The sequence below is a fragment of the Bactrocera neohumeralis genome, chromosome 6, assembly GCF_024586455.1.
Source record: "Bactrocera neohumeralis isolate Rockhampton chromosome 6, APGP_CSIRO_Bneo_wtdbg2-racon-allhic-juicebox.fasta_v2, whole genome shotgun sequence".
In the NCBI taxonomy this organism is placed as follows: domain Eukaryota; kingdom Metazoa; phylum Arthropoda; class Insecta; order Diptera; family Tephritidae; genus Bactrocera; species Bactrocera neohumeralis.
Window position 1 is genome coordinate 16,866,046 of NC_065923.1, and position 27,821 is coordinate 16,893,866.

General features: G+C 32.6%; 1 protein-coding gene and 1 long non-coding RNA gene across 17 annotated transcripts in view; both read left to right on the forward strand.

Moving 5' to 3' along the window:
- LOC126763630 (supervillin) overlaps positions 1–27,821 on the forward strand; it is a 473,985-nt gene that overhangs the window by 300,941 nt on the left and 145,223 nt on the right. For 14 of the 16 annotated variants that reach the window (XM_050481333.1, XM_050481322.1, XM_050481321.1 and 11 more), the window contains 2 exons: positions 10,304–10,905; positions 12,669–12,818. In XM_050481333.1, the coding sequence (XP_050337290.1) occupies positions 10,304–10,905; positions 12,669–12,818 (752 nt within the window). Of the gene's footprint in view, positions 1–169; positions 394–10,303; positions 10,906–12,668; positions 12,819–21,224; positions 24,043–27,821 lie in introns of those variants that run through there. The other 2 variants (XM_050481328.1, XM_050481335.1) reach the window with 2 other exon arrangements.
- LOC126763662 (uncharacterized) lies at positions 24,739–25,975 on the forward strand. Its single transcript, XR_007667646.1, has 2 exons — positions 24,739–24,902; positions 24,984–25,975. It is a non-coding gene; the product is annotated as an uncharacterized LOC126763662 (long non-coding RNA).

Here is a 27,821-nt window from a genome sequence, read left to right on the forward strand (position 1 = left end):
AACAATAATAGTAACAACAACAACAGTTACAAAATGCCATTAATGTTAACATTTTTCACTATCTCTTCTTGTTGTTGTTTGTGTTGTAAATTTGGTTTTTTCTCTGACAACACTTTAACGGGCTTCAACATGTTGACGGTTGTTTTTCTTTAGTCACAATTCGGTTACGCCTGTGGGTGGTTGTTGTTTTCGTGGAGCGCTTGTCTCGCTTTACCCTTCACGTTTGGAAAATTAACGTATTTTTTTATGGAATATTCGCGTTATTTGTTGTTTTTGCAAACGAATTACTGACGGAAAAATAACGTTTAACTTAATTTTTGGATAAAAAAAAGTTTTGCGTAAAGTGCGGAGGACTCTAGACGCCAAAATGCATACAGTGAATTTGATAAAACGGTAATGAGAGCAAATTATGCTGGAATAATAAGGAATATATTATGGTTTATGAGTATGTAGAGCGTGTCTGTTGAATATTTTTGAAGAGAGCTTCGAATATGCTATTCTTTACAAGTGACTTCAGTGCATCAACAGCTCGAGTGGTTTTAATAATTTCTCATTTAGAAACTTTTGCGTTGGAAACATCATTAATTGTTGATACTTCGCGGCTTTAGAGTATATATATTTTTTTTAGCTCTTTGGCTGTTTCGAGTTGTAATATCCTATACTTGATATAACAAGCCGCATTCTTCAATATATAATAAAGTCCATTCATCGAGTTGTAGTGACTTAAAATATGTTTTTTAATTTCTAAGATATTTTCGATTGTTGTGCTCAAAGTTTGTATGAAATAACAATATTTGACAAAGAGAGAAATAAGAGAAAACGCTAACTTCGGTTACAGCGAGGTTTTAATACCTGACACGGGTGTATTTCTTATAGTATAAAAAGATCTTATCAAGATTTTGATCCATCAATTTGTATGGCAGCTATTATACCTATTGCTATAGTTGTCCGATCTAAACCATTTCGGAGACTATAGAGTTGCCTTAGATAATAATCCACGACAAATTTCGTGAAGATATCTTGTCAAATAAAAAAGTTTTCCATACAAAGACTTGTGTTTCATCGATCAGTTTGAATGGCAGATATACATACATATGCTGTATTGGTCGGATCTGAATATTTTCTTCAAAGATTGTACCGTAGCCTCAGACAATAATTTATGCCAAATTTCGGAGCCAGCAAAGCTTTGTTAATAAAGAGGAAAATCAAATCACCAGTATTGACACTGTTGCCTAAACTAGGATGCATTCTGTGCAAAAATTCTGAATTTCAATAAAAGCACTTTTTATAAAAAAATGTATATATGTATGTGCTTCAGTGTCTTCCATATTATTTGCACCAAATATCTGCAAAAGTGAATGTTTAAACAAGATTTAAACAAGTCTGAAGATACGACTATAACCATTTTAATTTTGAAAATCATTACGTATCACCTCTACGGGTATATACATACATACATATCTACATAAAACGCCCGGTGAATTTCAGATTTATCAGTAGAACAAAGCAAAACTAGTTTCTATTCAAAATGATTTACGATTTGATAAGATTTGTGAAGCAAACGTAGACGGCTATAAAGAGTTATCAAATACATATACTATACATAACCACTTAACCGGAAATGAAAGCAAAAAGCTGCTTTGGCTGCATATTAACAGCTCTTAAAGCTGTTTTAAATAGTTGGCTAAGCTTTTTCTTCTACTTTTGACATAACCTTGGACATTATTCGACATAATGGTGGATGCTACAACTGTAGCCACCGTTATATTGTTCTTTTATAGCACCGAAAAATAGTTTTTTTAATTGAGATTAGTTCTGAACTGTGATTCGTACTCAGGAACCATTGATAAATAGCCACTCACCAACACTATCGCCAATGTCGTTTACTCTGGTCTTCAAATATCTTCGTATGTATTTTATGCTGATTGGGATGGCAAAAAATCGGTTTCGTTTTCTAATTGATTTTGTGGAAGAATTAAATTAATTTAAATTATTTTTTAGGAAATATATGCATATATATATACATATGTATGTATGGGTTTTTTTAAAGAAAAAAATTAATCTTAAAAATTTAAATTTTAGTAATAATATTATTATTATTTTTTATTGTAATTAGTATTGTAACGATTTTATATACATATATTTATTTTAATTTTTATTATTATTTTAGTACCAATAATATTATTTTTTATAATTTTATGAAATTTTTAACTTTTTATTATTAGGTATTATATTTACTTTTATTATTTTTTTTTTCTTTTTTACTTTTATTATATTTATTTTAATTTTTTCATTTTATTACTAATTAAATAATTTTGTACACATTAAATATGTTTATTTTATGATACTAACAATAATCTTATTTTTTATTATAATTAATTTTTTTTTACATTACATTTTTTAATTTTATTACATTTTGAACTTCTTAGAATAGGTACATTTTACATTCTTTTTAATTTTTACTATTAATCTTTTTTTTTAATTATTTGCAATTATTATTATTTTTTTAATTTATTTATTTATTAGTTTTAGTAAATATATTTTTATATTTGTTTTTCTAAGTTAGAAGCTTTGTAAATATAAAATTTTTTATTTATTATATTTTATTTTTATTTTCATATTTCGATTATTCTTTACATTTTTTATTTATTTGCAATTTTTATTTTATTTTATTGATTTTTTTTTATTATTATTAGTGTTTTAGAATGTATACGCGTTATGGTTTTTTTTCAGTGAGTTAGAAGCACTGTAAATATTATATTTTTTTTATTTGCATATTTTTATATTTTTTTTAAATTATTTACCATTATTATTATTATTTTTATTAATTACAATTATTATTATTTTTTTATATTTATTATTTACTAGTTTTTTAGTATATACATTTTTTATTATTTTCATATTTCGATTCTTTTTTTGGATCTTTTTTGTTTATTATTTTCTTTAATATAATTATTTTATATTTATTTTTCTCAAATTTATAAACTCTACAAATATTTTAAATATAAATATATTCTTTTTTATTATATTTTTCTATTATATTCATATTTTGTTTAGTTATTTTTCGTTTCTTTATAATATCCATTTTAATTTTTTTGAGAAAGTGTACAAATAGTATTTCCATTGCCAACAAAACTTACAGCACACAATTGCCCACACAATTTCCTTGAACCCCTGCACACACACTCGTACTTGCTTACATATTATCCAGCAGCAAAATTTATTTTTACCAGAAAATCTGATTTTGTGCCAAACCAAAGCAAAACAAAACCGTTTACATTTTCTCACTCTGCTTCTAGATATCCCGCTCTCTGTCTCTCTCTTGATTAGTCATTTTTGTTTTCTAAAATCTGCACTATATTCTCTGTGTTGCACTATAAAAATGTTGCATGGCTATAAATAAATGCGTTTGTGCAACAGAAATCACACAAGTTCTTTTGACAATTTTCGAAATTAAATTTTTTTTATGAAATTAAAAGAAATGTATTTGAAATATTTGAGAAATATGGATTAATTATGAAAAAGTTTAAAAGTTTTTAAAAACTTTGACGTAATTGATTTTATTTCAAGTTAAAAAACAATATTTTTATTTCAATTTAAAAAAAATTTTAAAACCATTATTTCAAAAAAAAAAAATTTAACTTTTTTAAAAATCTATGTACATATGTATATCTCAATTAATTTTTTTTTAATTTCAAATCATTTATTTTTAATTTCAAATAATTTTTAATTTTGAATAAAATATAAATTTAAAGAATTTGAACAATATCAGTAAGTTATTAGATGAATTAAAAAATATTTACAACCATTTTTGACATTTTATTAAAAAAAAAAATATTTCAAACCGTTTTTGAATTTTTTTTTGTCAAGTTTGAATATGGAATTTGAAAAATTTGAGAAATAACAATTTATTATTGAAAAAGTTAGAAGACATTTAAAACCATTTAAAAAAAAAAATTATTTAATTTCTTTTAATTTAATTTTTTTTTGTTTTAAAATTTTTTTTTTAATTAATTTTAGTTTTTAATTTTTCTTTTATTTTTTTTTTTAAGTTTCAGTAAAATTATAAAATTGTTTTTTAATTTTTTTAAATTAATTTTTTAAATTTTTTTTTTAATTTTTTTTTTTTTTTTTTCAAGTTTCAGTAAAATTATAAAATAAGGGTTTAAAAAAAACCGAAAAATATGATTTAATTAATACAAAAATTAGAAAAATCTGAGACATAAAAATTAATTAGTAGAAAATTCAAATATTTAAAGTCATTATTTAATTTAAATATGTATGCAAATATTAAAAAAAAGTCAAAAATTAAGAACTAATTAAATAAAAGTGAGAATTTCTATACAAAGCGCGCGCGAAAAGACCGCAGAATTGTAGAAGGAAATAAACACCCGATGTCTTCACACATGCAATGCATACATACACGCATATATGTATCTATATACATACATACATATATTATAAATCGGCTAAGCGCTGGCAAAAGTGCGCTCTCAGCGCGTTTGGCTTTGTGAAAATACTTTTGCTGCTCACTTTAGCAATTGTGTTTTGAAGAAAAGCAAGGCGTTTTTGTTGTTGCTGCTTGTTGCGCGCACATTTCTTCGGCGCTGATTTTGCGCGTCCACGTCCAAAGGCCTTTCGGCGCCGCCTCTACTTGCAGCTCTTTCACAAATCGCCCACTGTCCCCTTGCGCGCGTGTCTCTGCCTCTGTGCGCGAGCGTTTGATATTTTCGTTTTATTTCTATTTTTTATTTTATTTATTTTTTTTTGTAATTTTTGAGGAAAGCAAAAATACGCTCATTCGTCCGATCTTGTTTTGCTTTTCGCGCTAAAAAGATCACTTTGTATTTCGGTGTTCAGTTGAGTTTTTCACATACGCGGAACGCCATCGCCATCGCGCATCGACCGACCGCGCATTTTCATTTCCCCCCACTATTCGTACGTTTGTCTAAGGCGATTTCGTTGTTAAAACGCTTACGCTAACACACGGCAGTTCGAGTTGAACGCGTTCACAGCTGGTAAAAGAAAACAACAACAACAACTTACCATAATTATCTAAAATGTATGCCGCGCTTGAAAGAAGTATATAAATTATACTCATACATATGCATATTTGTATTTGTAAACGATCGTGTGTTTATGCAACCGAAGTTGATTTGTGATAAGGCCAAAAGTGTTGAAGGTTTCTTATCGATCGCCTCCATGACGAGCAAATGAAGTCGTATCTTTATCAGCGCTCATGCTGCTGCTGCCAACGCCGCGTGTGTTGTTGTAGTTATTTAGTAACACCGGTCAACGTAAATAGCGGTTAGCTGGGCGCGCAGCCATCTCGCAATATATCCATAACGTATGGACAGACGGGGTAGCAAAATCAGCGATTTCGGCCAAAAGTGTTAATGCGCGTTGAATTATGTTCGCTTAACGTTTATTACGAGTCGGTTAGTCGTGAGACGCGCGAGTGGACGCATAACGGTTATGAAGTGTGTGCTTTATTGGCTTTTCGGCAGATTATACGTACACAACTGTATAATTAAATAATTACTTCGACAAATGTGTTAATTAAATTTTGTTTTTATTTTAAATGCAGCAAAATTCATTTTTCATCGTTTGGTGAAGAGAAAACGCCAATTGCTTTCGAAAGCCTATAATTCTAAATTTGTTTTAATTTTTTTGCGAGAAAATTAAGTGCAAACGATCTATTGAACGTCTATAAATAAACCGAAAATCCAGTGTATGTATTAGTGTGCGTGTGTGTGTGTTGAAAAATTCGGCAAAAAGTGTTGGCAAAAATATGAATTACAACAGAGGCAATCTATATTTAAGGAAATAACGCAAATTATTTTTGCGAAATCTGTAAAAACGAATTAAGTGAATGGTGCAGTTTGGTTTGGCAATTTCCATTTCGACCTTTTTTTGTTTTTGTTTATATTTTTTTCATATTTATATTTTTTTCTTTATTTTATTTATGACCATTATTTTATTTGTGGCTGCGTTTGCAATTCTCTACTTTCATTATATAGCAATGTTCATGCACAGGGTGTATCATTAAGGATAAGAAGGCACAATAAATCTTAAGTCGTTGTGCAATCCTCAGCTGTTTATCTATCATTCAGGATTTTCGAATGACATTAATAAAATATTAAAAAAATATTTTTGCTCCTAAGCGATCAGAAATTACTGTAAAAAAGTCTAATCTGATTTTTATATAAATTTCGAATTATAAAGAATGTGATCTTTACAGATTTTTGAGGAATTTATTTCCAAAAAGTTCGGCAAAAATTCCTCTTAGCTGTATACACTGCGCGGTTGTCGACTAGGCAATGGGTTTCGCTGCTTACTATGTCATGATCTCAAGCTGGCTCCAGTCAGAGCCATTACATTGCACTCAGGCGGCTCCTAGCAAAGGCTGACGTATTTTTCCAATGCTTTATAAGCATCCTTAGAAGTAGGTGGATCACCCAACCTAACCTAACCTAACCTTTCATAAAAAAACACCAATAAATACCACGCATCTTAAGATGCTTTCAGGCAACTTTTGTTGTGATCAGATTCATCCATTAAATGCAAATAATACTTAAAAGCTGAGCTAACAGATGATAACTCGAAAGTTGAGTTTACTGATTTTGTTGTGAGCTCCACTCCACTCCTAAGAAAAACCAAAATAAAAATGAATTGGATGTGAACTTTCTTTAACTACAAAATTGGCCTCAATTCTCTACTTCGGTGATCATCTTTCCGTTCGCTGAAAATTTCTTTTCAACGAGCATTCTTTTGAGATTTGAGAACAGGATTTAGTTGCTGGAGAACAGATCTGGAGAATACGGTGAATGCGGAAGCAATTCGAAACCCAATTCATGGATTTTTCCCATCATTTTCACTGACACGTCACGGTGTATGTCTTGGTGAAACAGCACTTTCTTTTTCTACAAATGTGGCCATTTTACGGCGATTTCATCCTTAAAACGATACAATAACGTTATAGTCGCTGTTGATGGTCCTTCGTTTTGCAAGATAATTAAATTATTCCATGTGCATCCCAAAATCTTGCCAGCCGACTGTTACGTTTTTTCACGCTTTCGAGCAGGTTCATCATGTGCGTACTGCATCTCGGATGACGGTCTATTGAACTTGGGTGTGAAATGATGGAGCTATGTTTCATTCGTTGTCACATATCAACCCGAAAATTCGAGTTTATTACACTTCAAGATCTCCAAACACACTCGTCATTGTTTTTGGTAAAAAGTGAGCTCACGCGGCACCCACTTTACGCAGAGCTTTTTCATACCTAAATGTTCGTGAATGATATGGTGTACACTTTCAGTTGATATCTTTAGATTGCCTGTTATCTCGAACAATTTCACTTAATGGGCATTCAAAATTCTTTTGTGCACATTTTTAATGTTTTCGTCGCAACAATTTTTTACGGGGCGTCCACTTTATTCACCTTTTTTGGTGCTCATTTCAACATACCAATCTTTGGCCTATTAATAGGAAATGAGTTCAGATAACTACTTTTCAGCGATTGTCATTGTGGAATGTTTCTAGTATCGTATTTATAGTATAAATACATATTCACGGAAAGACCCTTGAATTCGTTTAGAAAATTGATTGATAGTGAAGACAACGTGCTTGGGGAAACACTATATAAATAACAAAGTCATACAACTTAAAAGGAGGAATGAAAGCACGTAAATGCTTTGTAACAAGGCCAAATTAAACAACAGTGAAAGATAATCTTATCTTTAAAAGCTTTATAAATTGTCCATTTTATATATTAGAAATGTGCGGCGCTTAAAAATAATCGAAAGATCGGTTAAATGTTGATTTTAGTAGATGTTATATCGTACAGGCAAAAATTCTCTTCAAATAGATTTTTTTTTCATGTAACTTATCATACTTTTAAATTATTTAATCAAAAGGCTTTATATGTAGACATTTTTGTTTGGAAATTTATCGTAAATTTTTTCGATAACAAAATCGGCGATAATTTTTCTGGAGCAGTAAAAGTAATGATTTTTTCCTTGAGTTAGAAAATTCATAAAAAGAAAAAAATAATAATCAAACATTGGGCGTTAATATTTTTTAAACGGTTAGATTTTGTAGAGCATTCAATTTTCTACAAAATCTATGAAACGAGATATTTTTTCTCAAGTAGTAAGAAGCGATATCTAAATTTTTCTACCTGATAATAAGACAAATCGAAAACTGTAAGGTGGAGAATCTTTTCGTTGCAATTAAGAGCTCATACTTGGAGAGACTTTCTTAGAGTTGTCCAAGAACCTATTTTTCAGAGTACCAAAGGAGAGAAAAGATATTCGTTTTTTTTTTTGTTTTTTGGCCCATCCTAATGTACTTACAATTATTTGAAATATATAGTATTACTTTTTTTTATCAAAAACATTATCGATCATTGATAAAATCGTCAATAGTTTTTTTTAATTGATTTAAAAGGTAACATGCTGTTTAAAATTGTTTTATTGATTCGATTGCGCTGGTCAGAGGCCAGTTTTATTTTGTCATGCAGATTAGAGAATTTTTTTATGCTTGTTTTCAGCAATAGAGGATAAAAGAAGAATTAATTTTAGGTATATACATATGTACATGTGTATTTATAACGCTCAACTGGCGTAGAATAGTGTTACCTTAGCTTATCGGAATTTGATTTTGAAATGTTATCGATAAAACTATCGATTGAAATATCGTTTACTTTATTGAATTAGAGAGTTAGAGGCCTGGAAGAGTGTTACAGTAGCTTATAAGAACTTGATTTTGAAATGTTATCGATAAAATTATCGATTAAAATATCGATAAATTTCTTGAAGTCGATAAATAGAGACCGATAATAGTGTTACATGAGCTTATCGGAAATTGATTTTGAAATATAATCGATAAAAATGATATCGATTAAAATATCGATTAATTTTCTGAAGTAAAGAGTTAGAGTTGATTTTGAAATATTATCGATAACAATTATCGATTAATTTCTTGAAGTAGAGAGTTAGAGAAATTGCTTTTGAAATATCGATTAAAATATAAAAAGCCCATAGAGCATAGTGTTATCCACTATAGACTTCGTTACATTCTTGAGCATTTCCATAGTGTGGTTTTCCGCACCGTATACAAAAGAGGAGGCTGTAAACAAAAGTGAATTAGCTAACAAACTTTTTATTGCGAAAAATACAATTTCTTCAATTTTCTTCAACCTTCTTTTTTAATTTTTTTTTAAATATTTTTCAATTTTTTCAACCTTCTTTTTTAATTTTTTTTTTATTTTTTTCTATATTTTTTCAAATTTTCTTCAATCTCTTTTTTATATTTTTTCTTCTATTTCTCTTTTAAATTTCTTTCGCAAGCAGTTGCGCTTTGTTTATGGCACGTTCCACCACAAATATTTATGCGAAACGTTTGCCATTGCAAAATAAAAGCAACGCCTTCGATCGATATATACATATGTATGTACATATGTATGTATATTTGCACACATACATACTTTGAAAAGCTAAAATATATGTATGTTTGTCCGATTGCTGACGTATGGCAACAAATTGTTGAAAGCGTGAAAAATCTTTGGCAAGCGAAATAATAGCAAAATAGCCAACTTTATTGACCCAATCAAAATGCAACGCTAATTACCACCGATTCCGAGAAACAAAGTCGCTTGAGCAGCGCTGCTAGTTTTGCTTGACCAACAGCCAAGCGCGCAGAATTTATAGGAGGTGTTGCTTATTGGAAATAAATAAGTATTTACCCACTTGAAAATATATTCAATATTTTTGAGTGCCTTATCATTGATGTATGTGGTAATGCCACTGTCAATAATGCCCAGTAATAGCTGGTGAGATATTGAAAATTATTTATTAAGTCGACGAAGTCGCAGTAATCTAAGCAGAGATATAGAATAATTACTGCCATTTGTGTTTATTTTTTCTTTCTTTTTTTCTTTTGATTTCTCATTTGTTTTAATTTTTTAATTTTTACTCATTTGCCATTGTTATCTGGTCAGCCGATGGGCTAATAAAATTGTTGTAATGTGATAAAAAAAAATATTAAAAAATTAAAAAAAAATAATAATAAATCAAGTGATAAAAGTCTAAAGTCTCCAATAATTCGTGGCCGCAATTATTGTCTTATTTTAGCCTTTATTTATGAGCCGAAAAATTACTCAAAAGCCACAAATAATCTTTCTCAAATAGTGCTTTCAACACAATAAAACCAAAACCAGAAAATAAAAGTAAAATTACTTGAAAATTCGTAGCAAATAAATAATAAAATTGACGTGAAAATCACTTCCTCAATTCCACAGCTTTAAAGCCACCGCTTCGCCGCTCGACACCTCCACCACATCCGCCTTCAAACCGACCAAATCGCTGGACGCAGGTCTCAATTACAACACATTCGCCCATTTGAATGCACCAACGGCCGCCTCTAGCGTCTCGCCGGGCAGCAGCTACACACTCACGCGTTGTGCCACCCAACCGCTGCATAGTCAGCATCACTTCAAGGCAGCGGAAACGTCTTCATCTTCCGGTACGCCACCGCCACCACTACCAACGCTACGCGCCACAATCGGACGTCACAATTCGTTAAGTGATAGTTACAGCAACGCTAATAACAACAATCACAACAACAGCATAAGTGAACAATTAAACCTATCGGCGGGTAGTGACAGTGAGCGTATCTTTGAAATGTCTGGCATTGAGGAGGCGCCCATCGAAAGCGCTGGCAAAGTTGAGGGTGGCGCGGACGCCGCTGGTGCTGGTGCTGGGCTGACACGGAAGAATAGTGTACGCGCTCGTGCTAATATGTTCCAACAGCTGCAACAGGAGAAGACTAGGAGCGCAGAGGCAACGTCGGCGTTAGCTGGCACGGCGCTCGGTCGTGAGGAGCGAACTTCACCGCGACGAGGTAAGTCAAAACGCAGAATTTTTTGCTTTTGTTTATATAGAGAGAAATTATTGAGTACCTTGCATTAGACCCTTCAAAATATTTTTTTTTCGATTATTTTTTTAATCGCAGTAGAGGCACACGCCTTTGTCCACAAATTAGTAGTAAGAACTAAACATATTTTGTGAAACAGCTTTCGTAGATTTTCAATTTCTCAAGAAATGAAAGTCGCTTTAGCATTACTCCGGTCTCCATGCGTTCAATAGATCAATTAAATTTAATAATTTCTAAAGTACTACCGACTATTATAAGTTCCAGTCTTCTAGTCAAGGTGCCTATCGGTCGAAACGGGGTTGGATCGTCTAAAAATTAGCCTTGACCTGGTCTGGTTTTCTAACCAAGGCACTTATCGGTCTGAAAGGTGTTCGCCTAAAAATAAGCCTTGGCCAGTTCTGGTCTTATAACCAAGATACTTATCGGTCTAAACGGGGTTATATTGCCGAAAACTAAGCCTTAGCTATTTCTGGTCTTCTAACCAAGGTACTTATCGACCTAAACGGGAGTAAGATTGCCTAAAATTTAGCCTTCATCAAATCTGGTTTTCTAACCAAGGTACTTATCCGTCTAAACGGGGTAAGATTGTCTAAAAAATCCTTGCCACTACTGGTCTTCTAGCCAACAAAATTCTAACAAATCAACAAATTAGACGGGCAAAGACGAGCATAACTCATTAGAGTGATCTGACCGTTTCCTATGCAATCTCTATTTGATTATGCCAATCTACAGGTATGGGATTTATACCAGTTGCTTATTCGATTCGCTAGCCTCCAAGACTTGTTAAATCAAAGGTACTAAGTCTCATAGAACAAGTTCAAAAGCAAGCAAATAAAACTTCCAAATTATTAAAAAAAAAATCGTCCGTCTTTTAGAACATGTTACGATTTTTATATACATACATATATACATTCTACAAACATAAGTATATATATATTTTCCATATTTTCCAGGGTGCACCTTCTACATTTCTTCCCATCATTAAAAATAAACAAACTTTCGCCTCGTTTCCTCACAACCGAATTGTAATTTGGTAATAACAAAATATATAGTACACCTAACTGCTTATTTACGACCCGCAATTATGTGCTGGAAATAATGTCTGACGTAATTCAGTTCAAGTCTATGTAGTGCCACATACTATATGGCATATTCATATATTTGTTTGTAGATATGTTCGTGACTATTTCTTCATTTCAAAAGAAATACAAATATTATTCTAAAACCGGCGAAACTTGACGCCACTGCAACAGGTTCTACATATATTGTCTAATTGCCGCGCGCGGGGTATAAATGAGGCTAGAAGAGAAATTCAAGTGAATATAATAAGAAGTAGGGAAAAAAATTATGGAAATTGTGACAACCGCAAACAGCGATGCCGTATGCTATGACTCACAACTTTTCTTTCATTAAAAATATGGTTAGGTTTCCTCAAGTGTGTCATTGAGTCTTGGTTTAATAGGAATGAGTTTAAGGACTAAGTGACTAAACTCGCTGCCTTCGGTTTTCAGCAACAATCAGAAACCACAAAGGCACTCAAACAAAATTTCCAATCAAATGAGTTTTTTCTGGCAAACACTTCGAATGAAGCTGTTCTTTCCTGTAACACAAATGGTTCTAATTTCTTTCAACGCCTTATCGATCAATATACATGTAGAATATTTTAAATAAAATTGTAATATTTTCCTAGTTCTTTATTTAATTACTACTCTCTTTGCATCACTTCACAGGATCGTCTCAGCTTTCGCCCACGTCCTCCATGCTCCCAACAATAGCTCCTATAATGAGCAGTAGCATTTCCAGTACAAGCGGCTTACATACGAACAGTCACGAGGAACCGAAAACACCGCAAAATCCGATCAGAACAGATGAGGAAATCGGTGAGTTTTTCAAAAAAATAACTGCATAATAATTATATCGAAAGATATAGAGATATCATATATACATACATATAAACATTTGCACGATACAAAATCAGAATTCCAACGTCACAAATCATCCATTTGTATAATTACATTGTGGATTACAATAACCTGATGTATTACCTTACTCATAACATTATCATTACCCATTATATTACCATTACCAAAATCATTACCCATTGCATTAACATTACTCATAGCATTTTCCATTACATTACCATTACCCTAGCATTAGCATTACTCAGAGTATTACCATTATCATTACCCATTACTCTAGCATTACCATTACTTTTACCCATCACCAATTACCATTACTTTTACCGATTACATTATCATTACCTATGACATAACCATTACTCATAGTACACATTACCAATACCATTATCCATTACATTATCTATATCCATTACATTACCGTTACCCTGGCATTAGCATTACTCATAGAATTACCATTATCATTACTCATTATTCAAGCATTACCATTATCATTATCAATTACCATTACTTTTACCCATTACATTACCATTACCCATTATATTACAATTACTATTGCATTGTTCCTTACCATCATCAACGTTTTGACGCTTTGTTTGCCGATTCTGTTGTTCGTTTTATTTCATTACTTGAATCGCCGCATAAATTTGAAACTAAAAATTGTCAATAATTTGCATTTTGAATGAGTTTTACATAATCTTACTTTCATTATCTACGTCGCACGTAAATTTATATTTTCTTGATCGCAAATTATTCAGCAAAACAATAACTGTGAATGCAATGCTAAATTACTTTTTTAATTACTTCTTTTTTTTGTAACTGAAATACTTTTTTTTTTAATAACCCGGCACGTTGTTGTTGTTGCGCATGTTATGCATATATGTTTGTTGTTGTTGTGTTTATTCTACTACTTATTTACCGTAACTCTAACTACGACAACTAAACCAGTACTCTTATTACCACTACTACAACTACAATTACAATTACAATTATGATTATTATTTGTACTTTGAGCAATACATTGCTTGATTTTCGCGCACAGTCACAGGCGGCAAAAAATATTTTCGTTTACTTTTTCAATTTTATTTTTCCTTCTCATTTCTGGGTTTGTTGTTATTATTAACTCATAAATTAACCGCACAGCCGCGGCGTCGGCAGATGAAAAACGCTCGCGCATATCAATGATTACACAAACGTTAAGCAGGTACAACATACCGTTTGTTATTGTACGTAAGCGAACTTATACAATAGCGGGCAAAATTAAAGCAGTGTGGGAACGCGAACGAAAATTTCTATTTTTAAAACCACATTCGTGCTGTTTTTTTTCCAAAATGTTAACGTTGTTTTAAGAAAAATATATACAATAATATTATTCAAAATATTGCCCATCTGAAGCTACAGCATTTTCCCATCTCAGGCAATTTGCCACTTCTTTCACAAAAGTCTTCGCCGGCTTGGCGGCCAAGGTGGAAGCAATCCGATTTTTAATACCCAGTTCTGATGTTAACCATATTCCAGTAAGGTTGTGCTGCATAAACCGGTATAAATGGTGGTCCGAAGGAACAAGCTCTGGCTTATAGGCCGTGTGAAGCAAAACTTTCCAACCGCTATTTTTCAAATAGTCCTTAGTCGGTCTTTCATTATGAGGAAAATTATTCATGCTGGAAAATTATTTCATGTCTAGTGGCAAATTACGGGCGCTGAAATTAAGTTGAAGAAATATGTCCCAAAATGCCCCTCACTTCTTTTAAAGTCATCAAAATCAAATAGTATCCATACCAATAACCTAACACCTAGAGCTGTGGTTTTGACGTCTCCAGAATATCCTACAAGCTTCAAATCTTAAACGGAACTTTAAATTTGTAAAGAGGAAGAAACATTCAGACTTCAAAAATGTTTTTTGAGCTCCCACAGTCTGGCAACAGTGACACAGATCTGATAGTTCCGATTTTCAGTAATTGTATAGCATTATCATCTCTCTAGGAGATATATCCATATGTACTTCTCTTTCACTTCCATCTTTCGAAGTCCCGACATAAAACAAGTTGGTTCTTTGGCATTTATTTTTTGAAGATTATCTCTCTCAAATGTCGGCCACGGTAACATCTCAGATGTCCCATCCGTTAAGTCCAAATTTCGATGACTCGTTCGAGCATTTCGACTGGTAACTGGCAAATCACGCGCGGGATGTTTGGCTCCAATGCCTGAATCGAAGGGATTGTCCGCATAGACTTCAGACTTTACAGATCCCCACAGGAAAAAGTCTTACGGTATGATATCGCACGATCACACAATCTTGGTGACCGGCCCAAAACATGATATTATCTGCTCACCAAAGTGTGGGTTTCAATAAATTCATTGATTGAAACGATGTTTGAGAAGTGGCGCCATTCTGTTGAAATCAAATGTCGCCGAGATCACGAGGTTCAATTTTAGCCATCAAATAGTCGAATAGTTGGTTATCATGGCGCGATAACGGTTGCCATTGACGGTTACGTTCTCACCGGCATCATTTTTGAAGAAATTGACTGATGGCCCACAAACCACACCAAATACTTATTTTTCTGAATGAAATGACAGCTCTTGAATCTTTTCAAGGTGCTCTTCTTCCCAAAAGCGGCAATTTTGCTTGTTTACATACCATGGAGCCAGAAATGGGCCTCTTCGCTGAACAAAATTTGGCTCGAAAACGTCGGATCTTCTTGGAACTTTTCAAGAGCCCATAGAGCGAAGCGATGTCGCTTGGGAAGATCGAGCGGCTTCAGTTCTTATACAAGCTGTATTTTGTACGCTTTCAATTTAAGATCTCGACGTAAAATGAGCTAAATCATTCCATATATCAGTCCAAGTTGCTGCGAACGACACGAATCTTTCTCTCAGCTATGGTTTGCTTTGTATTTTTTCTTCACTGCGCGCTGGAGGCTGTATATTCGGTCGAATATTATCCAACCGAAGTTAACGGATTTTTCTGTTTTTCTGTTTTTTTTTTATTTTCATTATCTAACACTGCTATAATTTTGAGCGCAATTATAAATATGTATGTTTGTATTACTGTTTGTTTATTTTGCTGATTTGCCCATAAAATGCAAAACCGAAAGTAAGACCTGGAAAATTGGAAAACTACTTCAAGCAATTTTGTGCAAATCTTTGCATTTACACGATTCGTTTTATTGTTTTTCAATAATTATTTTTTGCTACGGTTTTTTATTGTTTGCGCTTCCGTCTTACGTTAATCGCCGCAATTTCTTATTATACGCTCAAGCGAGGTTTCATAACGGCCGCGCTTGCGGTGCTAAATATGCTGATTTATTGCTTAATATTTATTGCTGATACAAGCACTTATACATAGACATTCATATACATATATACATATGTATATGTGTACGAATGAGTGTGTTTAAGCGATTATGTTAATCCAAAGCGATTTGTGTAGTTTTCTTTGAAAAAAAGAAAAACGAATGAATATTGTTACAATGTTCGTCCATTAAAAAGATATTACACGAGCCATAAGCTTTTATATTGCAATAATTTGAATTTCTTCTGCGCACGCGAGGCACCCACAATTATAATTACTTTTTGTAAAATAATTAATTTTTTGTGCATTTAATCGGTGTTTACAAGAGGGGAGGTTAATTTCGATATTTCGCACTATATTTTATGGCATGATAACTACAAATTTAAGCCTTCTACAGTTGGTTTTTCCATTTTTATAAAAGGCAAACAGAAAGCTCTGAACGGAAGTTTGACCAAGGGTTAAAAGTTTTGCTCTTCAATATAGACCTCTACAAAAAATAGTTTGATGTGGCAATTGACCTGTGTAGGCAATTGACAGATCAATCTTGATATGATTCGGCCCCTAAAGGCTCGTCTCAATCAAGTGATGGTTTTGACGACGAAATGAAACCATATAGTATGTAAGATAAGATAAAATAAATATAGCAGGATTGCACCGCGGTCTGAGGTCTATTCTGTCCTCTCCTAAGTCAGAACGACCCACTTAACTCCAGCATTTTGATAAATTTCAATATACTGCTAGGTGCTAGTAAGACGATAAAATACCCATGTGTAAACATGGATCCAAGGCTTTATCCTGCGTCTGCAGATTGCTATTCAGTCAATTGGCAGGTGTTCTGGAGGTGCACCCTGTTGCAGGCCCGGTAATTTTTTATATAAGCGCTTCTTGAGCTTTCAGTGGTCAGTGTAGAATGCAACAAGTAGACTGAGTTTGTTCCTAGGGAAGTTTATTACATTTTTAAACCACATGCCTTGGAGTTGTTGCCAATACCTCTCTCTGCCGCATCTTTCTTCCTTGGGGAGCAGCTCCTTTATGGTATGAAGATCCACCGCGAGAAGAGTTCAAGTCCTACCATGTTTGTGGACGCTGCGAAGTGGGCGAGCTCATCAACCGAGCACCCAGATAATGTGCACTTGGTTACGTTCCGATAGCCTTGTTTAAATGCCGCTTGACTGTCGCTAAGTATGTTTATACGTTCGTTGCGTTAGTTACGTTGGAGGTTTATCTGTATGCACCGACTTATGGCAAAGACTTTTGCTTGAAATATGCTCGGAAAACTTTCCATAAGTAAGGAGTGTTTGGTGCGTGGCCCTTCGACTCCTGCACCAATTCCCTGCCATGTTTTCCGAGCCGTCAATGTGCCACTTGATTGTACTATCCCTAAGTAGTAGCTCGAGAGTGGAATCATTCGATTCAGCCTAACTGCAAAGGGTAACCTTGAACTTCTTAGTGAAGTTTACTCTTTTGGTAATGCTGTTCCTTGGGAGAAGTGCCAATGTTATTTTACCACTTAAGTCATTTATACGCTGGGATGAGATTATCTTACCACTGCCAAACCCTTCTGTTGTCATTTGAAGCAGTGTGTGTTTGGCTATCTGCCCGATTACTAAGTGAAGTGGTGTGAGTTCAAGCATGACTTCAAGTGCTGCCGTCGGTCATGTGCGCATGGCACCCCGACATAAGTAACTTCAACCACAGTTCTAATAATAGTATTGACCTATAGTAGATTCAGGTCTTTTGAACCGAGTCTGACATAAACACGCTTCATACCCAAAATATGTTGAGTCGTTCCATGAGAGATGATAGGATCCTCTGCTATTTCTCTAATGTCAACACGTTGATTGGCAAGCACTGTTTTTATAACTTTTTCGATGTTATCGTCATTAACAGACGTGGATGGACGACTCGAAGTAGACAAGTTTTCGATCTATATGCTTACTTTAGTAACAAGATGGATTGTGTTCGTTATATAGTAGGCTCCTCAAAACACTGCTGCAATAAGTTCAAAAAATCCGTAGCGGTGATTCTTTCAAAAATTCCAAAAAACGCTCCAATAGACTCAAGATGATCAAACTTCGCACGAACTTGGAAAAAGATTGTGCTAATCTAGGAAAAAATTATTTTGGAAAATATTTTAGAAGTCTGAAAGAGAAACTTTAATTAAAACTTGTATTTCTAAACCAAATTTTAATTTCTACTCAGAAAGACCATTCTCACTTGTAAGAGATGGCATGTAATCAAAAATGAGTGCTAATTCATTCACTTTCAGCAATATTTTCCAAAACCATTCCAACTTAAAAGTAAAAACCTTCTTTTTTTTCAAAAAACACCCTTTCCTCAAACTCACTTTTCATTTTGTTTCACTCGCCAAAGTTTGAAATGAATAAAATTTAAAATTCTTCTTGCTTTCTCGTCGTGTTTTTTTGATGTGAAGTGTGTTTAATTTTTGTATTCCAAATTTTAGTCTCAAATGCTGAATTTTGCAAATTTTCTAATTTCATTTGGCTAAAAAAAGTAATACTAAAATTGTCTAGTTTAACAAATCAGTGGCGCAGAAAAACTCTGTATTTTACAAGAGAACACAAAATACATAAATTCGAAAAAAATAAGAATTTGAGTGATAACAGGGATTTCACAAAGAGCCAGCTTTCTCAAGTGGCTTATCAAGTTTGAAAACGCGTGCACCATATCTTTACATGGTCCTCTATATATATGTATATGTACATATGTATTTACGTCTGTGATATGTGTTTAGCTGCAATTGGGAAAGAAAAAAGGATTGAAAACATTAAAGAGCGATAAGTTGCAGCGTAAGAGGTGAGCGTACAGCGCATTTTCAAGTGTTCTGGGCGGGTTTCTCTTTGTGCTCGCATGCGATAAGTTTTCGTGGGTTTATCTAACGCATTCTGCGAAAGCGGTCACACGCTGACTTTGTGATATTGCTTTGTAGACTCATACATTTCCCCTTTTCGATAAAATGCAGGCAGTTAGAGCGGCTCTTTCGGAGATTGACTGCAACTTTATGAAATTAGTTGTGATTATACTGCAGTGACGTTACTGACAACGCCTTGAGAAGTGAGTTGATATTTTTCTTTTCAATTATTTTTGTGAGAAAGTTCTTGAAGCCAAGTTAAGACAGTAAAAAGTGATGTAGTGCTAAAGAGAGTGTGAGTAAACCTTGTGCTTAAAGAATATGGAATATATAAAGTTTGCTTCTCAGTTTGACTCAGCGAAGAAGAGTACTAGACAGTATTGAGATCTCAAAATCGGCTATAATTCGGGCAAATTCATATGTTTACACGATTACATTTACTAAAAATACCGCTATTATATAATATAACGGTAAAAGCAGGCATATAAGATACGATTTTTGCTCAGATAATATTGAAGAATATATTACAAAGTTATATAATTTTCTTCTGTTTTAAAAATTAAGTGAATGTATCGATACCATAGATCACTTTAGCTATAACAATACCAACAGATCAAATTTGACCCGGACTGACAAAATTACTACATTTTCAGCATTATACAAGTATATAAATCTCTATTATCGCCTTCAAAATAGGTGGGCCAATACAATCGTGCCAACACACGTATGATCAAATTTGACCCGGACTGTCATAATAACTAAATTTTCACGTATTTTTATGAAAATTTTTAATATCACGTTCAAAATACGTTTCTGAACCAATACAAACATGCCAACACATATGATCAAATTTGACCCGGACTAACAAAAAACCACGTATTTTAATACTTATCTTTATTATTGATTCAAAATAAGCTTAGATAAAATAAGCAAGCCAACGCTTAATCCAATTTCCCATAGAGTTTTTACAAGCCTCAACCGCCTTCATGGGTTTCAGCGAATGTTGATACTTTTGGTTATGGCTCTTGTTTTAAGCGTCATTCGCTAAATAGTTGGACAGTTTCGACGTAATATTCATAAACCTACGTCTAGTTACCAGTAATTATGCGTTTGATGAATGTAAGGTTCTCAAGCTACGCTTCTCTCTTGCGACCTCTACTCGACGTCATTTTTTGCGGTCTTTTTGTACGCCTCATACCCAAAACTTTAACCAAAATGTGTTGAGTCCATCCGTAAGATGTTGAGATCCTCTGGCGTTTTTCTGAAGCCGGCGCGATGATTTTCAAGCACGGTTTCTGTCATCCATTCGTGATGCCATTAGAAACCCAACATTTCAAAAAATATTTTTTCTTCAATTTTTCTCCATTTTAAAAAACGAAAGACAAACTTTTCACGACGCAAACAAATTGACATATGGAGATCCACTGCACACATAAAAAAGGAAAAATCTAGGGCAAAAATTTTCTCGATTGGCAGTTGAAATGAATAAGTCCGGGTCAAATTTGATCAGAAAGTCAATATAAAAATTTTCTAGATGGCAGTTGAAATAGATAAGTCCGGTTCAAATTTGATCAGAAAGTTAATATAAAAATTTTCATAATTGGCAGTTGAAATGGACAAGTTCGGGTCAAATTTGATGAGAAAGTCAATATATTTTTCAAATTTAACGCCCATACTGACAGTCTCTTCTAGAGTCTGAACAAAATTTTTAGATATCTGGTCTCTTTAGTTCTTAGCTCTTTAGCTCTATCTAAGATCATCAAAAAGTGGGCAAAATAGCATGATAGCCACGCCCCCTCACATCTACCGAGTCTATGTTCTATCTATCAGCAATTGGAAAGACGTAGTAAGCTTTAATGGTGAATTTTTATGCCTTTAGATACCCTGATTTGAAGACATTCTCTTACAAAGACCCTCATGACCTCCCCGAATATAACGGTTTATTCACTTAAAGTATAATATAGGTAGCACAGCAGCAACAACAACAATAATAATAATTAAAAAGTGTAACAACAACAATGCATATGAAAATAGTGTCAACAGTAACGCCAACAACAACAAGAACAAAGCACTGCAATGCGTACAAAACTAAATCACGTAGGTAGCTTTAGAGACTCATTCACCAGCCGACAATATTTCCACGCTAATCTATAACTGTTTTATATTTCCTTCCACAAAACAAAAAAAAAATTCAAAAATCAAGAACCCACATCACTGCCAGTATCCGAGCGTTTACGCTTCTTCACCAATCTCACCGAAGCGGCCAGTCGCAGCGCGTCCAGCTCGTACACGCGCAGCCCATCGCAGCGCTTCCTAACCGCGACCGATCGTTGCGGCAGCGCCAACTCATTCAGCCACAACAACTCGTTCACCTTTACGCCACGCAGCAGTTACAACGGTGACAGCACAAGCACCAGCAGCGCCAGCGCCAGCGTTACACCCACACCGATGGAGTGCTGCTCGCCGCCACTCACCGAACAGCAGCAGCTCATCTCGATCAATGAAATCGACTCACCATTGCAATTGGATAGCGCGCGCCACTCACCAAGTCCACCGCCTTCGATTGGTCTACCCAACGTCACGCAGCAGGCGTCTTCGACCTACATCCACTTGACCAAGTCCAGTTCGCAAACATTGTTGCCTTCGGTGCTGGCGCAACGTTTGGCAATGTCCGCGCCAGCACCAACCGCAACTGCAGCCGCGCTTACTACATCGCCGTCCTCTTTGACGCCAGTGGCGCGCCGCATTAAAATGAAGACAATCGGCAAACTGCTACTACCCAACACTTTTCTCAACAATGAACGCAACAGCTTGCAAAATTTCAGCAGCAACACAAGCGAGAACGGCGTGAGCGTCAACTCTGCGCAAAGCGACACTTGCGAGAGTGAAAGCGGCAGTTACATTGAGGCGGACAACAAAGCGCCACCGGCGCCGCTGAAGAAAATCGGCAAAATCAAGTCGCCGTTTATTGAAAACTGCCTGCAAATGCAGCAGAAGCATCATCAGTTGAACTCCAAATGCATGAAGTACGATCACAAGTCCACGCCACACAACGCGCTGGCCGCGCTCGAAAATAATGGCAGCAACGGCAACGGCGGTGGTGGTGGCGGCGAACGCGATATCAACTCCTTACCGCCGCGCAAGCCACTGCAAAATGGCAATGCCGGTTTGCCGCCGCCGCCGCGCATTGAAACTACTGAAGATAGTAAAGCGGACTCCGGCAAAGAAAATAATTATTGTGATACAAATGCCGCGCCGCTATTAACGCTTTCACCAACCGCCTCATCAATCGCACTATCCGAGCAATTGTCGCAGTCGCCTGTCGTAGAGATGCGCAAGAAGTTTACGCGCATCATGAGCAGCGCAACATTATCGACAGTGGCACAGCGTCACACCGCGCACGCGCTGAGCAATGGAAATGGCAATAACAATGGCAATGCGCAAGCCAACGGCAATAGCGCGAGCAGCGCGCCAACAACGCCGCGAAACTCAATCATCGACGACAAATTCGCCAAATACTTTGGACTTACAACCGGTGGCAATCAACCAGCTGCCGCAACTGCAACCACTAACAAAGCGACTAATGGCAATCAGCGTACAGCGCGCGCACACGAATCGCTCAACGCAACAACGGCGCGTTCAGTGGGCGCCAGCGAAACAAGTCTAAGCTCACGCAGCGCCACCAACTATCCACCACTACCGCCGCCCGACTTCGCGCACACTCCCAATGGAGATTTACATGCTAGCGTTAAGAAGGTAACGGACGCTTTGTCATTTGCAAAGGAAATCAACACGCCCAGCGCAACGCCACACGAAGCGTTCAATCACAATGTGCGCAGTAACTCAAATACGCCATACTTTACGCCGCCTTCGGTGTGCGCCTACGATATAACGCTAACACAAACTTCATCCGCTACCGCCTTGACCCACACTGGCACCGCGCCAGCAGGCGGCTCTGCGTCAACAGGTGTCTCTGCGTCAGCGGTGCAAAGGCGTCGCGATATGTCAAAGCGCCAACGCGCCAATACAACCAATATCACTTTTACGCCCACTTCAAGCAACACACAATTGTTCAGCGCGCAAGCGAACGCTGACACACCGAGTTCAGGACGCACGCGTGCCTTGCGCTCGCGCGCCTTAACGCTAACACATGGTGTGCCGTTGCCAGAGGTCAAGCGCTTCGAGGATATTGTAGTGACGAAGGAAGAATTCCAATTGGCGTCCAAAGAGTTCGAGCGCATATTTTTGGGTGTGATTTGAGTTAGCGCACGTTAGCAAGCGTTGAAGTGTGTTTAAAACATGCGCGCGGCACTGGCGCGGGACTTGTGTGTGCGTGCGCGCGCGCGCTCATAATGAAAAAGCAAGCGCAAACTATGTAACAGGCTGTGCGAAGTACTGCTCGAAATGTGAAATGTGTTGCTTGCCAAAAGGACATATAATTTAAAATTTATAATATATATTGTTAAATTATTAATAAATTCAAAATTAAATCATTTTGCAAAATTGAAAAAAAAAATCATATGCGAAATCTATAAAACACAAACAAAAACAGAAAGTAAAATAATATAATTTGAAATTCAATATTTTTATGTCTGGGCTTTGCAGCGCTTTGCTGTCTCTAAGAACATATATACTCTTGAGAAATTCTAAAGCAATTTTTTATGAATATTTTTTCGAAAACATTTTTTTTTGTTTGGAAAAAAGTAAGCACTTGTTTTAGCGCTCTGCAATTGTAGTTAGAGTGGAAGCAAGTGTGTGCCGTCGAAATTGAAGAAAAGCTCAAGCAGCTCAAAGCAATTGCTGTTGTTGTAGGCTACGCATATTTTTCTTAAAATATTTTCTATTTTTTCATATATGTATATACGGATTTGTATTTGTAGTTTGGAAAATATTAACGATATCGATTAGCAATTAGCCTTATGCCTTGTAACGAGAAAAAAAATATGAAAAACGAACTTGAGTGAAAATTTGAGCGAAAACGCTTTAAAATTGCACTCATTTATTGAAAAAAAAACAACAACCGAATAACATTCCATCTTCCTGAGCGAATTTAATAGCTAATCAAAAACCCAAACGAAAAAATAGAAAAAATATAGATTTAAAAATATTTTTAGAAAATTATAACGACGCTAATAAATTAAAAAAATATTGAAAATTGCTAAATGTTATTAAGGCGTCTTAGATAGCAGCATTGAAATACTAAATTAACTGTAATTAAAATTTTGTATAATTATTAATAATTAATAGTGGTGTAAAGTACCGTTAAATGTTAAATTCACATAGTAACTGTTATTTTTTTTTGATATTTATAGAGTTTGTATTACGCAAATTGAGTATTTGAGAGTTCAGTGTTAATGCCATTATTTGCTGTTACATATTTTTTTTTTTCAAAAATATATATTTTTAAATTTTTTCGAATCATTTTTATAATTTTTCAAAAATATTTTTTTCCAATTTTTTTTTTCAAAACTAATTTTTTTTTTGTATTACGCTATTTGAGTATTTGAAAGATCAATGTTAATACCGTTTATTCATTATTTGCTGTTAGATCATCATTTATTTATCAAAACTAAATTTTTTCAATTTTTCTTTTAAATTTAAAAAAAAAATAATTTTTTTAACTTTTTCTAAAATATTTTCTGCAAACTTTATCTAAAATTTTTTTTTAACTTTTTCTAAAAATTATTTGTCTCAAATTTTTTCAAAAATAATTTTTTTTTTAATCATTCAAAAATACATTTTATTTTTCAAAATGTTTCAAAAATAATTTTTTTCCAGATTTTTCAAAAATAGTTTTAAAAATAAATTTTTGCAAAATTTTTCAAAAAAACATTCTTTTTCTAAAACTTTGTTCAAAATGATTTTTTTGTTGCATTAGTTGGTCTCTAAAGAGGTTGATGTGGCCAGTATATATTTTTGAAATATTATCACATTTAAAAATATTTTTTTTTTGTATTTGAAGTGCGTTTTACGCCACAGTGTTTACTTTATTCACAGCTTTTTTTTTATAATTTTCTAAAAATAGTTTTTTAAATTGTAATAATTTTTTGTAATTTTTTTTTATCATTTAAAATTTTTTTTGTAGCTGACGCTTGTTATTCGCATTCATTTATGTAGTTATTTGTATGTACTTTATAAACTTACCATTACAACAATTGTAAAAAATAAAAATAGAAAATTGTAAACTTCTAATAATACAAACATGATGCAAAATCAAACAAAAAAAAAAAAAACAAACAAAAATAAAATTCAATTCATAACTGTAAAAAGTTGTAAACAAATTATTTAACAACCGTTATTAATTATTGTATTGCAGTGTTGTTGTTAACACACACTAATAGTTTTAACTACTCAATATGTGTTTAAAATAAAAATAAAAAACTAATCAAGCTTATATATATACAAATGCATTTACACGCTTATTAAAAAACTTTTTTTGTTTAAATATTATAATTTTTTATTTTTAATTTTATGTTGCTCTCTGTATTGCTATTGTTTAATACGTAAAAAGTGAAATTAATTAAAAATAAATATAAAAAAATATACACACACTACCACATACCTAAATATACTTATACGCATACATGTACCGTTAAAAATAAAAAATAACCTAAAAATAAATATATTAACACTTTGTGTCACTTGTGAGTGCGAAATAAATATTATTATATACTTAAAATATACCGTTATAACAGCTTACAGTTATTATTGTTAACATATTTACTTAATACAATTTACAAAACTGCTGTTTTTAGGTTATGTGCATATTTTTCTTCTTTTTTTGTTTAACTTTATTATATATATAATCTGCATTATTATTGTAGTGAGAAGCTGCTGTATATTTGATGTGCATATTAAACGATATACGACTATATATACATATATTTACCAACACTGATGTGTGTGATGTTAGAGCAAAATAAATAATGAGAAATGCCAATTGAAAATATTAAACGATCGTGTTTTTTTGTTATTTATTAAAGGAAATTTGTGTGTGCGTGTTTTTAAAATCTTAAAAAAATCTTATATATTAAAATACATAAAAAATGTTAATGAAAATTAACAAAAAAATTATATATTAAAATAAAACAAAACAAAAATTGTAAAAATAATTTTTAGTAATCAGTTGAAAAATAATGAGATAAAAAAAATAAAAATAATATTAAAAACAACAACAAAAAAGTAAATAATATATACAAAAATATAAAATATATAGGAAAATAATAAAAAAATTTAAATTATTTAAAAATATATAAAGCCAAAAGAAAGTTAAATTGAATTATAAAATAAAAACAATACTATAATAAAAATTGTTCAGTTAAATAACAATATAACAATTGTATGGAAAGAAAATAAAATAAAAGGAAAATAACAAAAATTTAAAAGAAATCATATATACATACATACATACATACATATGTATGTAACCAAAACAAAGTAAGTAACTAAAATTGTAAAATTTAAAGTAAAAAAAATAGTAATAAAAATAAATATAAAAACACTTAAAAAATAAATAATTAAAGCAAAACTTGCATTAAAATAAGTTGTTTTTTATAAAAAATAAGTTTTTTTATATATTAATATACAAAAAAAATAATTATAATATGGAAACATAATAAAAGTAACTAAAATAATAAAAAAATTGTTTGTATTAAAATACAGCAATAAAAAAAATATTATAATATTAAAAATAATTATAAAAATTTTAATTGCGAAATCTTACTTCACAATTTAAAAAAAAAAATAATTAAAACAAAATATGCATTAAAATTAAAAAATACTTTTTTGTATATTAATGTATAAAAAAAAAACAATTATGATATGAAAAAATAATAAAAGTTTAAATTAATATAAATTAATAAAAAAATTATACATATGCATTCTGTTTTTATTTCAAGTTTAATTATTTTTATTATTTCTTTTATTTATACTACTATTATTTTTTTAATTATTTATTTTTTTTATTTTATCTTTTTTGGTTTGTTTATTTTTGTATTATATATTTATATTTATATTTTAAATTCTTTTTATTTTTTTGAATAGTAATGTTTATAAAAAATTTAAATTCAAGTTAACTCTCTTAATAGTAAAAGTATATTTTTTTATATTTACTTTCTTTTTGGAATTATCATATTATTTTTCATTGTATTCTTTTATTTAATTTTATTTTTTTGTTTTGTTAATTTTTACATTATATTTAAATATTAAAATTCAAGTTACTCATTTAATAATAAAAATTTATTTTTTTCTTCCTTTTTTAATTTTTTAATTAATTTTTATTTTATTTTTTCTTGTTTTTATTATTTATATTATTTTTATGGATTAATTTTTTTATTTATTTAGTTAATTTTATTTTTTATTAATATGATTCTTTCTTTTTAATCTTTTAATTAATTTATTTTTTTTATCTATATTTTTCATATTGTTTTTTGTTTTATTTTAATAATTATTTTTTCTCAAAATTTGTCTCTTTTTCGTCCTTATACGCATATTCACACTTTGTTAGCGCAAAAAGTGCGCTTTTAATTTAATTATAGCATGGAAACAACATAAATGTTTTATGGAAATAATACTGTTATGTACATATGGAACCGTTGAATGCTGCTAACACTGGTATTTACTTTTCAAAACAAAAACAAAATCGTGGGTATTAAATTTTCTTTATTTAGTTCTTATTATTTTTTTTTTTAACTTTTTATTTTTTTTTTTACTTATATTTACTCTTTTCTTTTCCTTTTTTATGTAAATAACAGCGCATGTGTTCTATTAATTGCGAAACGCCAATAAATTATGCATATCC